This window comes from Galeopterus variegatus, unplaced genomic scaffold (genome assembly GCF_000696425.1).
Source record: "Galeopterus variegatus unplaced genomic scaffold, G_variegatus-3.0.2 Scaffold20, whole genome shotgun sequence".
NCBI classification, from domain to species: Eukaryota; Metazoa; Chordata; class Mammalia; order Dermoptera; family Cynocephalidae; genus Galeopterus; species Galeopterus variegatus.
The window spans coordinates 907,604-920,662 of record NW_007726131.1 but is presented as its reverse complement, the minus strand read 5'-3'; the positions used below and the strand labels follow the sequence as shown (position 1 = coordinate 920,662).

Below are 13,059 nucleotides of genomic sequence, written 5' to 3'. Positions count from 1 at the left end.
GCCCGTCAACGGGCCCGCAACCCTCGGTGCTGCTCCCATGCCTCGCTCAGCCAGTGAGCGGGAACCGGTCTGTATGTGGGATCCGAACCCTTGGGCGGGAGCGCCGCCGCGCTTCCCAAGCGGCGCACTATCCAGTGCGCCACCGGGCCGGCCCGGGAAATAATTTTCAATCCAGTTATATACTCTGAGAGATTATCAATTAAGTGTGAGGGTAGAATAAAACATTTTAAGGTATGCAGGGATTCTAAAAATTGACCTCCCATGCATCTTTCTTAATGCATGAGGTACTCCATCAAAGTAAAGGTGCAAACTAAGAAAGAGGAAGGTAACAGGACCCAGCAGACAGGTGTGCTAACACAGACAGGATGAAGAGATGCTCCCGGATGGCAGGAACGACTATATTTCATTATAAGTCTTCTAGTACTATTTGATTTTTGAATTATGCACCTATATTACTTTGATTAAAAAAATGAAGTTTGTTTAAGAAAAAAAAAATGGTTGAAGCACTCAGTAAGTTATAGTTGCCAGATAAAAGGGGAGAAGAGATGAGCGGAGGAGGTTCCTGGGGAGTAAAGCTGAGCGTGGAAACTTCTCTATCCCAGAACCGGCTCTGAGAGCACAGAGACAATCAGGAACGTATGATGAAGGACACACGTGTGTACATGCATGCTGGGAAGAAGGAGCTCTGAATCCTTTCCTTTTTAGGCTCATTTCAGGTGGTGGATGCTTTTGGGACCTCCCAGCTCTGACTGCTGTACTCCAGGCTGGAACATGGTGGGAAGGAGTTCACTGGAACCTGCCCGTCTCAGAAAACACAAGGCTTTGGCGAGGAGGGATGGGAAATGGGACAACTAGTCACGAGAAAGTGTGGACAAGGTCCCTCAAGTTTGTTTAGTTGCCATCCACTCTTTCCCCCTGGCCCATCTCCTCTCCGTTTGCCAGTCTGGTCTAAAGACGAACTATATGATGATGGGTCCCTGTCCAGTCCCACACTTAGAGGAAGTCCCACCCATCCGTTGCAGAAGCATAGTCTGCCTGAGTGCTTTGGGGAAGAGAGTGGAAGGTGACTGACCTTAACTTAGTCCTCACTATGCGCCAGGCATGTTACTTACACTTTCTCATCCCAGCTACCCACTGCCTGGGGTGAGTGAAACTATCATCTACCTTTCTGAGGTGAGGAAATTGGTGGCAAAGCTAACAAGAAACGAGGCTTTTTTTGCACCTGTCTGCTTGACTTCAAAGCCCCCCAGATTGAGAAATGGATGTAGAAAAAGCACAGGGACAAACAAATAAAGGAGAGAAATGGCTTGCATTTTGTCAATAACTGAAGCTGCTTTCACTGGAGACTCATCCCTGCCCTTTTCGGGACCTAATAGGACCTTCTGCCTCTCTCCCCACTGCCCTATCAGTGTAAGATTCATTAGATTTTGCCACATTCTACTTTAGACTTGATGTGTGAGCGCCCATGAGGTAGAGGGGAATGTATCTGGATCTTGCTGGCACTGGCTTTCAGAGCCTGCCTGCCCTGCCTCCCTGAGGGCACAGCCTGTCCTGTCACAGCCAGGTTGACCCCCTGCCTCCTCCCTCCTTTCCAACAGAGACCTGAAGGGTTTGGCTGGGCTACCTATCCACAGCCCTTGGGCTCTTTGGAGCAAGCAATCTGTTCCCTTAGAGTTGGGGGCAAAGAAACAGAGCATGCAGGTGTGTTACTCAAGGGCCTTCAGGTTGGGGACAGAGGCTTGGAGGGTGGGTATATGGAAATCAGGTAGCACCAAAGTCTTCATGTACTCACACTGCTTTCCATTGAATGCCACCACCACTTATTAGCAGCCACCATTAATTGAGTGTCTATTATGTATTTGGCACTTAATCACTTAACTCTTATTAGCTCCATTTTACAGATAAGCAATCTGAGGCTAGAGAAGCTAAGAACCATGACCAAGCTTATCTAGTTAGCACAGAGTTGAGATTTCCACTTCAAATCCTGTTCTAACCTTTCTTATTAAACTTTAATTTTTCTAATTCTACGCCCAAGTTCCTTTTTTAGCAATCCTTGACAAGAATGGGTTGCAATTCAAGAATATGAGAACTAAAATATTTTCAAGGTTACCAAAAAATTATGTACGAAATAAATTCACAGATGTTAGCATTTCCTACAAAGGGAATTCACAATAGGGAAGGGATTATGGTAATTCTATTCATGTGTGATAGTGTTTAATTTTTTTCCCAATTACAGGTAATTAGTGTAGATGAAGTATCTATCATATATATCATTAATATAAGTAAATATACGTTTTTGTAAGTTTTGTGTGATTACAACATTAAACTCTGTGCTTTTTCAATCTTTGACTGCATGGATCTCATCCTAACCTAAAATAAGTGCAAAAAGACATTCTTCTGTATTAACTTTGGAAGAGAGTTCTGGTGCCTATCGCAGCCTTGAATGTGATTCTGTTACCAAACTTTGTACGTTCTCCCTTGCCTCCCAACCTGCCTTTCCAAAAAACATTCCTTTTGCTGATTAACCCAACCCTCCCTTCTGCTTCCCTAAGAGAACATAAACACCTGGCATTTCTTTAGAGATGAACATTCCCCTGAAAATTAAACCAAAAAGGAAGAGAACAGAGAAGATCTTTAAGGCTCCACTGCCTGTTTTATTTTTCAACGGCTGCTCTCTTGTTTCTCTGTTAAGCCGTGTACCACCGCTTGGGTGAGAAGTGTCTTCACCAGTCAAAAATCGATGGAGAGACGTATAATAAAATGGGTTCCCTCGAGTCCTTGGGGAATCCAAGGCAGTCACGTGAAGGGTCTGGGGGACAATGGTTCTGGGTACGTGTGTGTTGAGAAGAGGGCTGAGCTCGCTTCAGGTGGAGGCAAGTCTGCTTTCATAGTGGGTACCATGTAAAGTTGTGTTGGAATGAAAATGTTCAGCAGCTACAAAGAAGTTTGAAAGCTGCTGTGTATAGAATTGAAGCCCCTCTCAGAAGTTTGGAATAGAATTGTCTCCATTCTAAAAGAAGGGTAATATTCTTAACCAACAGCCAGCATTACAGTGAGAAGTAATTATAAGGTGATCTTGCAAAGTGAGGAGTGGCATGTCAACAATGGCAATGACACGACAATGGTTATGGCGATGGGAATGTGTAGGGTGGCAATTCCATCTGACTGCATCCCCTGAATGCCTGAGGCCAAGCTCAGCCATAACCACAGAAGGACTCTGGCTGTCAAACTGGGTCAGACGTGCACCAAAGGGAAGGACATGAGGGTGAGAACCTGGTAGAGGAAGAACCATGATCGCCAAATGATTGTTCTTGCTTTAAAAATCAGCTCCCTGCCCTTCTTTTATAACTATGTTCTCTCAAAGCCTACTTGCTTACTGGGATATTACCCTTTTAAGACTCACACTGTACATATAAGAAATCATTAGGTAATTGATTCTGTCTGTACCTCTCACGGAGCATTAGTAATGTTTCCTTTTTATGAAAATTATGGATATTTGAGTCTTTTTGAAAAAATGGAATCCTTTAGCAGCTACATTTGAGTCTTATCTCATTTCCTAAACCCTAAATTCTTGAAAAGCAGAGTCTGGTTTCATTCATCTCTATCTCCCTGCTTGAGAGTACCTGACATGGTAATTTGCTTATGGAGCAAGCACTCCATAAATATTTTTGAATGAATGGTTCCCTGTTCCATTATCTGGAAATTGGTCCACTGTCCATCAAAACAGACATGCGTGGATTTTAAAATGCTCTTAATGCAAATGGGTATTAATTCTGTTTTCTGGTCTTTCCTTTCTGTCCAGGACAACTGAAGAAAACTCCAGGCAGGTGGCTCAGAAAAGCAGCTTTCTTAGTGTGGACAGAAATGTTAAGGACAAACAGCCTCTACTGTGCCAATTTCTCCTTCATCCTGATTATAGGACATTTGTCAAAAAAGTCCACAAAATATTGTGGCGCAAGGGTGGGCATGGTCCAGTGAGCTTCTAAGGTGTGCACTCACCTAGGTGTCCTCATTGAGCTCCACGAATCTTCAACGAATATAAAAGCCTGGCGGCTGATGTATCAGCCTTCCAGGTATTTATTTTCAGCTTACTCTTGCTCTGTAAAAACACACACTGTCTGATATAAAGTCTGCTGCTGCTGCTGACAATGATGATGACAGTGATGATGATAATGATGACAAGAGTAAAATCTGTTGAACACTATGTGGCAGGCACTGGGCTGAGCCCCTTATGCACATGATCTCATTTAAACTTCACCATTGCCTTAAGAGGTAGTACCGTTATGACTCCCACTCAACCCATGATCGGACTACACACCATGGACCCAGCAAGGTAAAGTCACTTGACCAAGGACTCAGGGCTGCTATCACGAAGGCAGTACTTACCTAGGAAGTACAGAGTTAGGTGGCCTGGATTTTGCAGGCGACGTAACTTTCAGTTCTGGCCCAGAACTCCCTGAAGATCCTGGCAGAGAACCCTGCGCCGGCCCGGGTTGGTTTGGTAGTATTTCCCTTGTGGAAGCCAGGAGATGCTCTTTATCTTTAACTTCTTTTTCCCGGGACTTGGCTTTGTGTTCCGCCAGGAGGAGGTCAAATTGCTTTTTCCGGCCTGGGACTGCTCTCCGATGGCTTAGCGAATGTGTCTAAGGAGAAGAGAGATGAAAAGCACAGCCTCTTTGATCAGCACATAAACCTGCTTCCCCAGGCCCTCCATTTCAGAAATAGCAATTCATGGGAATTTAGAGGTGCTTGAAAAGTCAACTTCAAGGCAACAGCTCCTGTTCTGTGGCTAGGAAGAGGCAGAGACCACACGAACACCAACCATGCCCTACACTCCTGGTGTTAAGAAGCCAAAGCTTCCTCCAAAAAATGGCCTAAGATGACGAGCTTCAGGGCAGAACCCATGAAAACCTCTCTGATGAAAGGCAACCGCGAGGGAATGCTAGCGTTAATCCAGGTGCAGGTGGGAGGCTCGATGCGGCCCAGAGAAACAGAGCCTCCAAGCAGAGAGGGCCATAGCCTCGATCCCAAGAAGCACTAGCAGGTCAGTAGGAAATATGGGCTTCGGGCTACCCAGTGGCAGCCGTCTTGTGCCAGCTGCTCCCCTGGCCACCCCAGTGTGGCTGGATCAGGGGCGCGGCTTATCATCCTCCCCTCCAGGGCTGCCTTTCAGGGCGCTGCCGCCGCCGCCGCCGCCGCCGCCGCGCTCCTGCATACATTAAAACGTAGCAGGCTTCAGAACCGCCTGTGAGTGCCTATAAATACAATTTACTGTCTGGCCTCACAAGTAACAGGGGAAGCCTAGTTTTTTTTTTTTTTTTTCTTCTTAAAAAGCCAGCCAGCTTGAGGCAGGCACTCTGCTACCATGGACGAGAAGAAAGCATTTCCCTTACAAAGAACAGCTGGGGGTCATGTCGAGGTTCCACACCCTGCCGTGTGCAGAGAGTGGCATGCAAACATTTCGACAAAGGCCCCAGCGAGAGCAGGAAGTATTTTTTATGGAAAGAGAAATACCTTGCAGGTGAGGGATCTTGTGCAAGGTTTCTTTGTCTCGGGATCCAATACTCCACAGTGTTTATTTGGGTCAAATTCTCTCTCTGGTTTAAGAAACAAACAAAAAATATAAGAAAAAAGGAGACTAAGTAGGATTTGGCATTAAGACTACATGAAAAAAAAATGCACATTTGCACCAACAAGTGAGACATTGTCAGGCAATCTGTTTTTTTGTTGTTGTTTTTTCAACCAGCTGCTAAAATGCATCAAGAACCGTTCAGGGGCAAATGGTGCTCCCCTCTGAACCCAGAGATCCCAAGTCCAGCTCCGGTGGGAGTGCCCCAGCAGCATGGCTGGGGAATAGGGTGGGAGTGGGCACTGGAAGGGGAGGAGCCCTGCTGCTCTTCAGCTTTATTTGACTTGAAACAGGTCCTGGGCCCTTTGGGCATCACTGGCTGCAGACTAGGGAGGCCCACGACGCAAGGGCCACTTTTTCCTGGGCTGCTCCAAGAGGACACACACCCCACCCTCACCCCTGCCTTCCTTGTAGTTTTAGCCACTTAAGTGGGAGATTATTTCTTGACATGTCAGTGTGACCTGCCTCTCTCATGCCTTACAAAGTCCTCAGCACAAGCCCCTCAGCAAAGCTATCTTCACAGCCTCACTGACCAGAAAAATTGGTTACCTGACTCAGGAACATTCTGGCAGTGTCCCAGGCAGGGGCAGGGGCAAAGCCTGGGTGTGTGCCTTAGTGCACCTGAACTTGAAGGTGCACAGACATCAGGGACTGCTAATCTCACTGCTTTCTCTGCCCCAACCCTGAGCCTGATGCTCCAAATGGGAATAAGACAGGGCACGTGGCCCTGGGCATGAAGGATGGCCAGTGGGAGGCCAGGCTTTCCCCAGATCCTGCCTTCCAACTGGACTGTTGGTGACAGCTCATGTGGCGGTTACTTCTAAGGAACCTGTTCTTTTTATGTCCATCTTGGGTTCTTCACCCTTTCTGGGATGACATAAATGCTCTCCTCACCTGGAAAATAAGGGGACCCTTTAGACTTTAAAGTTGCACCTCTTAGACAGCCTTTACCATTTCTGGAAGACACCCAGCAAAACACCTAAGTCTTGCCAAGCAGGAACGACACAGCTTTCTGGGCACGTGGGAGGCCAGTAGTGGTGTCGGTGGTGGTAGGGGGTGTACAGAAACTTGGTGGAGAGTCCTTAAGGGCCTCGAATGGCTGTAAACTCAAGAGAGCTTACCTAACCAGGGAAACTGTCTGAAATTGGTGGAGTAAACTGAGTACAATAAATGAATGTGTTCTATTTTCAAAAGAAGGTTTGGCGTCATGGGGATGTTACAACAGTGGTGCTGACTACATGTGCAAGAAAACCATTCTCATACCCAAGACAGATTCCCGGTTGGTTATCAAATGCCTCCTTGCCCTTTTTTGCTTTTGTCCTTTTATTTTATTTTATTTTTTTAGCTTCACCTTTAAGGAAAAAAATGCTTGGTCTGAGCTTTCTCCGCCCAGCGAGAAGTGAGGGCTTGAGTGCCAGGCCCCAGGCTGCCCGGGATTGAGCTCTCCCGCTTGGGTCTTTCTAGTCAGGCCCATGCCCAGATCCATACCAGCACCTCATGTTGGCCTGGAATTGAGCTGGTTGTTGGCTAGGGTAGGAGCTGGCTGCCACATGTGAAAGCAAGGTAGAAACAAGCAAAAGACCCAATGAGACAAGACAACCAACAAAATGCAAAAACAAACAGCAAAAAAAAAAAAAAAAAAATCCCCAAACAACTTCAGATGGGAGTGCAGGCTGGAAGCCCACATCATGCCTCTGCTACGACAAGGAACCCACAGCTCCGGACACTGGGCCAGGCCTATTGGTTTTTCCAGGGATGCTGCCACCCACCTCTGCAGAACAAACTGAACTTTCCATTCAGGAAGAGAGCCAGGAGTTGGGGGCTCCCAACCACGAGGTGAGGCCCCATTTGCTCAAAGAGAGCACCAGGCTCTACCTTTCTCTCTTGACAGTGGATGAATAGTACATGGAGAGATTTGCAGGGTGCAATACTTATTTCATTTCAATGCTTTGGGCCTGAGGTACTTTTAGAGTTACAGATGTAAGAGAAAAACTAGAAATACAGATTATTTTTCAGTCAGGCATGAGCCTGACCAAAGTAGAAAATAAATATTACCCGCAATTCTTTGGGTGCTTAAAAATCATGCTCAAACCAGAGGAAAAGTTTCTCCCTTACAGGGTGGCTTTCACCGTATTTTATTTTTTTCTGGCCACTGTTAAGACAGTGTGCATGGTGTGTGAAGAAGTTATGAAGTTTATAGCTCTTCCTTGTCTTTTGGAGAAAGCAGAACTGCCAAGTGTAGTTCTACAACAGATCCAAAGCAAACACCATCCACGTGGGGGCCTGTGAGAGGGCAACTGTCACCTAAAACAATGGCCAGGCGTGCCTTTCTGGGAACCCCAAATGCCTGCTCAGACAACCAAGGAGTAAACCTGAGACAGACCCCCTCCCCCAACACCCCATCTGCTGTGCCAGCCTGAGTGTTCCCAGTTGGGAATTCCAACCTGATTTTGGGGGAAAGGCAGTTGTAGCCCCAAATACGGAATCAACCTAGAAACTTATGAGGTCAAAGGGCAGAAGTTGTATCTCCCTGTGCAGCCCAGTCACTGACGGGGCTGTCTCTAGCATTCCTTGAGCCACTGTGAGATATCCCTGTGGGTTGTCCAACTTGACAGCAGTGAAGCTTCTGTGGAAGCCAGAGGAAGTTCAGCCTGTCAGCATGACATGGCTGCAGAGAACCACCTGCTAACAGGACCTTTGGAATCCACAGACTGTCAGGTTGGTGCAGAGCATCCTGCCTCCTGGGTCACTAGGGTAAGTCCTTTTAGACACTGAACCGAGTGAGGACTTTATCTGCCTGGGGAATAAGAAAGCCAGTTCTCCCTTGCATTTTTAGGTGGGGATCCTGTTTGCAGGTAAACTCTGTATCCCCCTTAGAATGAAACACACCTGCTTAATTATAAGAATATATCACTCCCTGGTTATGGATGTGACTCCATTTCAGTCTAATCATAAGTGAGACTCTAATGATGCTGACACATACCTGAAAGTCTCCTGTAAGGCTTGTTGCTGTTTTTGGTGCCATTTTGGTGTTTCTTGTCTATGGTGGCTGACAGAATTCCTTTGCCATTTAAGATCTTCTCTGGTGAAGGTGGCACTGACTTGGACATCAAGACTGGCTTAATTAAAGGTGGGGTGGAGACAGCAGAGGACATGGTGGAGGAGGAGGTGATTGCAGTAGTGGTTGTAGAGTTCATTTTGACATTGGCACCATCTGCCTTTACTAGGTTAGGAATTTTCTCTAAACTGACTACAGGAACCGGAACGCTGAAAAATAAATGAACAAACACATACAATTGCCTTCTTTGATAAATCTGCTCCACTGAGGAGCTATACCAGCTTATCATGATCAGAACAGTTCCTTATCACTTATTTATACTCCTCCTATAAGCGAGCAGCATGATTCCAGTTTTGGTGGGAGAGAGATTTGTGCCTTGGAAAGGACCAACGGGGGGTGAAAGGCTGGCACTGTGCCAGGGACAGCATCAGAGCTGACTGATGACTTCCCGTGCTGGGCTGTCCCCATAGATCCTGCAACTCCCCCATCCTCAGTCCCTCTACATTGACTGTGTCTGACACAGCAGCACCTTGGGCAGAACAAGGCACCTGCTGCGGAACTCAGGAAGGATGCTCTCTGTCCCCTGAAGACTGTGCCACCGCTGAATCACGCCCCCTCCCCTCTTGCTCAGCCAGTCTCCCACCCTCAGCCTGACATCTGCTGAGCTCCAGAGGGCTGACAGGATCGCACCACAAGGAGGCATGGCTGCAGGCCAGCAAGCCCACCACACGCTGTCAGAGGGCTTCTGGATCACTCTCACATCCTGGGGATGGACTCAAATTGAGTGAGCCACCATGTAACATGATCTAGTATTCCATTTTAGGCAGCTAGTTATGTAAATAGGCAATTCTCAGGGCTGGCAGGTGAGAGGATGAATTTTAAGAAGGCAGAGCACAAAGGTGTGCATTTACTCTTCTGAGTCTGTCACCTTAGCCCCACTTCCCTGCTGCTGATCCTGCTCCTGTAACAGCTGAGCATTTGATTTCTGCAGCTCTTTAATGATGGAGGATCCTGTGCCTGGGGAGCTGTGGAGGACTCTGTCTCGGGGTTTTACAAGATGAGATTAATAAGCTTTGCTTCGGTCCCTGAACTAGATTCCTTTTCCTCCTGGCAAGAGGATAGAATGCTAACACTTCAGCTTCCCAATCATCTTCCAGCTGAGAGTGGAGGCTACTCAGCTATTTGAATGTCAGATTATCTAGAATATGGCTTTTACGCGCCTGCACACAACGTAGGGAATGAAAAAGAGGCTGTTTTTGGCAGGAGAGGAATCTGATCTATCCACATGGCTGGCAGGTGTTCCCTTCGCTAAGATTCACTTACAGATCACCTCTTTAATCAACTTGTTCATGAAAGCAACCCCGCAGCCCCTGCCCCTTTTCTGACTTTGCAACAGGACCACAGGCGTTAGTTACAGATCTTTGCCAGTGAGAAGGGCACACATAGTGGAGCAGATTGTGGCTGGGCATTACAGACTTCTCCCTCGGACCATGTGCCTTCTTGCCCTGGGGAAGGGTGGTATGGGACTTCAAGTCACAGGACGGGAGACAGTGGGATGGTGGTTTTTAGTAATATACCATGTCACTGCCAATTCTGACCTTGATCAGAGCGTCTCAATCACTGAGATAGATTTGAGCTGCAGCTACTTTCTACTTAATGGAAATTCTCAAAGTACTCACATACTGCTGAAGAACAGTACAAGAAGCCCTTGAAGAGTGAGCACGCTAAGAAGCTACACAGATATTACCTGGTGAAATTAGTGCTGCACTCCTGATTTTTTCCAAATGATAAAAAATGCAAAACTATGTTATATAGACTTCTTCTAGGCTCATTTCTTCACTCAATTTTGAGAAACATAAGTTACAAAAATCAGGGTTTCAAAGAGCTATCTGTACACTCCTGTTCATAGCAGCATTATTTGCAATAGCCAAAAGGTGGAAGCAGCCCAAGTGTCCATCAGCAGATGAATGGATAAACAAAATGTGGTATTATTCAGCTTTAAAAAGGAAGGGAATTCTGACACATGGATAAACCTTGAGGACATTATGCTTAGTAAAATAAGTCAGTCACAAAAAGGCAAATGCTGTATGATTTCACTTATATGAGGTACTTAGTCAAATTCATAGACATCGAAAGTAGAACAGTGGTTGCCAAGGACTGAGGGGCGGGGAGGACAGGCAGTTGTTTAATGGGTATAGAGTTTCAGTTTTGCAAGATGAAAAGAGTTCTGGAGATTGGTTGTGCAACAGTGTGAATATCCTTAACACTACTGAACTGTTCATTAAAAATGGTTTAGATGGTAAATTTTATATGTGTATTTTACCACAGTTAAAAAATTTTAAAAACATATCAACTAAAAAAAGGCAAAGATCATAAAACTCATGCCACCTAAATTATACCTCAATAAACCTGACTTTAAAAATACATATTATAACCTGCTCAGAAAACTTTTGTTGATTTAATCGATCACCCTTGTTCTGATCTGTTGACTTATTTCTTAAGGACAAAAAAATCAAACTTTGAGTGTTGATATGCACACAATACTAGTCAGGCAAGCAGGTGTTCCAGCATTTGACAGGCTTTCTCTGTCGCAGTTCTTTGGGAAGCCAAGTTAGTTCAGAAGAGGACATGAGGACTTTTGCATTCCAGATCTAGCTGTCTTTGCATGAGCTGGCATGAGTAAACATAAGGCCTCTAGTTTCTGTGAAAAGTGCCCTGGGTATACGTTGAATACTCATATCAGCAGACAGAGATGTAATGCCTGGAATACAATAATCCAGGGCAGTTGTACAAACAAATAAATTTAAAAATTGAGCAAAGGGCTCATCAAATGCTCACAGTACAGTCTGCGTTTATCCTCTAAAGCCAAAGTCCAGCTCCAAATGTACTCCTTAAGGCAGCCACATGAGCACAAGTGCTGTAGGTGCAGACATTTGGAACAGTGCCAGTGACTCATCTCTTTGGTGATGCTTCTTCCCAACTGTGTGTAAGTCAGCTTGAGCCAGGCACAATGTCTGTAACTGATCTCCTCATTTGGATTTTTTTCTACTAAGGATGAACCATTCAAACACTGTACTGCCAATGCTTCCAGAACTCCAGTTAGACTTCAATCCCAGTGCCCATAGGCAGGATATGGAATCGGAGCCCATCAGAAACAGGAAAGAGGCTGTTGTGCAGTACTTTGGGACTGAAGGATGGGAGGTGTTGGGAGAAAAAATCCGATCCAGAATGTTTTAAAGGATTCCAAAGATAAGGTGAGTCAGTAGGGAGCTGAGCCACTGAGTAAACACCCTGATGCCAGGTAAGCAGGTCACATCGTGGTGGCAGGAAGAGAGGGGAGACTGAATTCTTTTTAAGGGTGTTCACTGGTGGATGGAGGAGGTCTGTAGATAGAGTGAAGGAGGAGAACCTGGGAGCTGTCCTGGAACTTTTTTCTTTGGTGTACTACTACTCTCTCAAAAACTGTGGGCTTCCCCTCTTAAGTAACCTTCCTATGGCCTGGACTGAGAAAGGGAGTTAGGAGAAGACAAGATGCAGGCAGCTCAATGACTGATGTGGGAAGGGTCAAACACACCTCAGAGGAAGAGTATGTGTGTGTGCATGTGTGTGTGTGTGTGTGTGTGTGTGAGAGAGAGAGAAGTAAAGTGAAAATCATTCCTATTTTGCCTTGACACCCTCATCCCCCTGCACAAATGCAGCCATCGGTCCATCTGAGCAGTCGGTCTCCTTTCTTCACGACTACTGCAACAGCCCCGAGATCCTAAACCAATGAACAAAGGAGGAAATGACTGCAAGATGGTGCCATGCAATTCAGAAAACGAACCCCAGAAATTCAATGCTTTTTAAGCAAAGAGACCAGCTGCCACAATAACCTATGAAGAGCCTCCCACATCCGCTTCACTTCCATACAGATCCCCGGCATGTGTCCCTACTCCAGTGAGGGGCGTAGTGTAGCTATCGGGGAAGCCATCACCCCGGAATTGTCTTCTGCATTCTCCCACTGTCCCCTCTCTCATTTCCTTCACTTCCTCTGTCCCAGCCTTGAGCAGGTAAGGGCCCTTTCCAAATGGCAGTGGACCCTGAATGACAGGTTTAATTTTTTTCCATTTGAAAAGAAGCCAGAAGACTCTGACCCCTGCTTTCACAGTATGGGCATCTCCCATCTTTTCTGTGTCTAATCACAGTGACTCAAACACCCCCACATGCGGTGAGGAGCTGGGAGGGGGTGGTTAGTTGGCAACATCCAGATGGCTGAGTAAGCAGTTTATTATTCTGCTTGCTTAGGCGATAAACAAGCCTGACAGTTACCCCTGAGGTTAGCCAAAGCCTCCTAAAGTTCCTTCCCCTTCAGTCTTAAGGGATGTGTTCACAC

General features: G+C 46.2%; 1 protein-coding gene across 3 annotated transcripts in view; it reads right to left on the bottom strand.

Moving 5' to 3' along the window:
* Nucleotides 1-13,059, bottom strand: part of ATXN7L1 (ataxin 7-like 1) — a 219,869-nt gene that overhangs the window by 16,333 nt on the left and 190,477 nt on the right. For all 3 annotated transcript variants that reach the window (XM_008567926.1, XM_008567918.1, XM_008567931.1), the window contains 3 exons: nucleotides 8,613-8,896; nucleotides 5,515-5,597; nucleotides 4,387-4,643 (listed from right to left, as the gene is read on the bottom strand). In XM_008567926.1, the coding sequence (XP_008566148.1) occupies nucleotides 4,387-4,643; nucleotides 5,515-5,597; nucleotides 8,613-8,896 (624 nt within the window). The remainder of the gene's footprint in view (nucleotides 1-4,386; nucleotides 4,644-5,514; nucleotides 5,598-8,612; nucleotides 8,897-13,059) is intronic.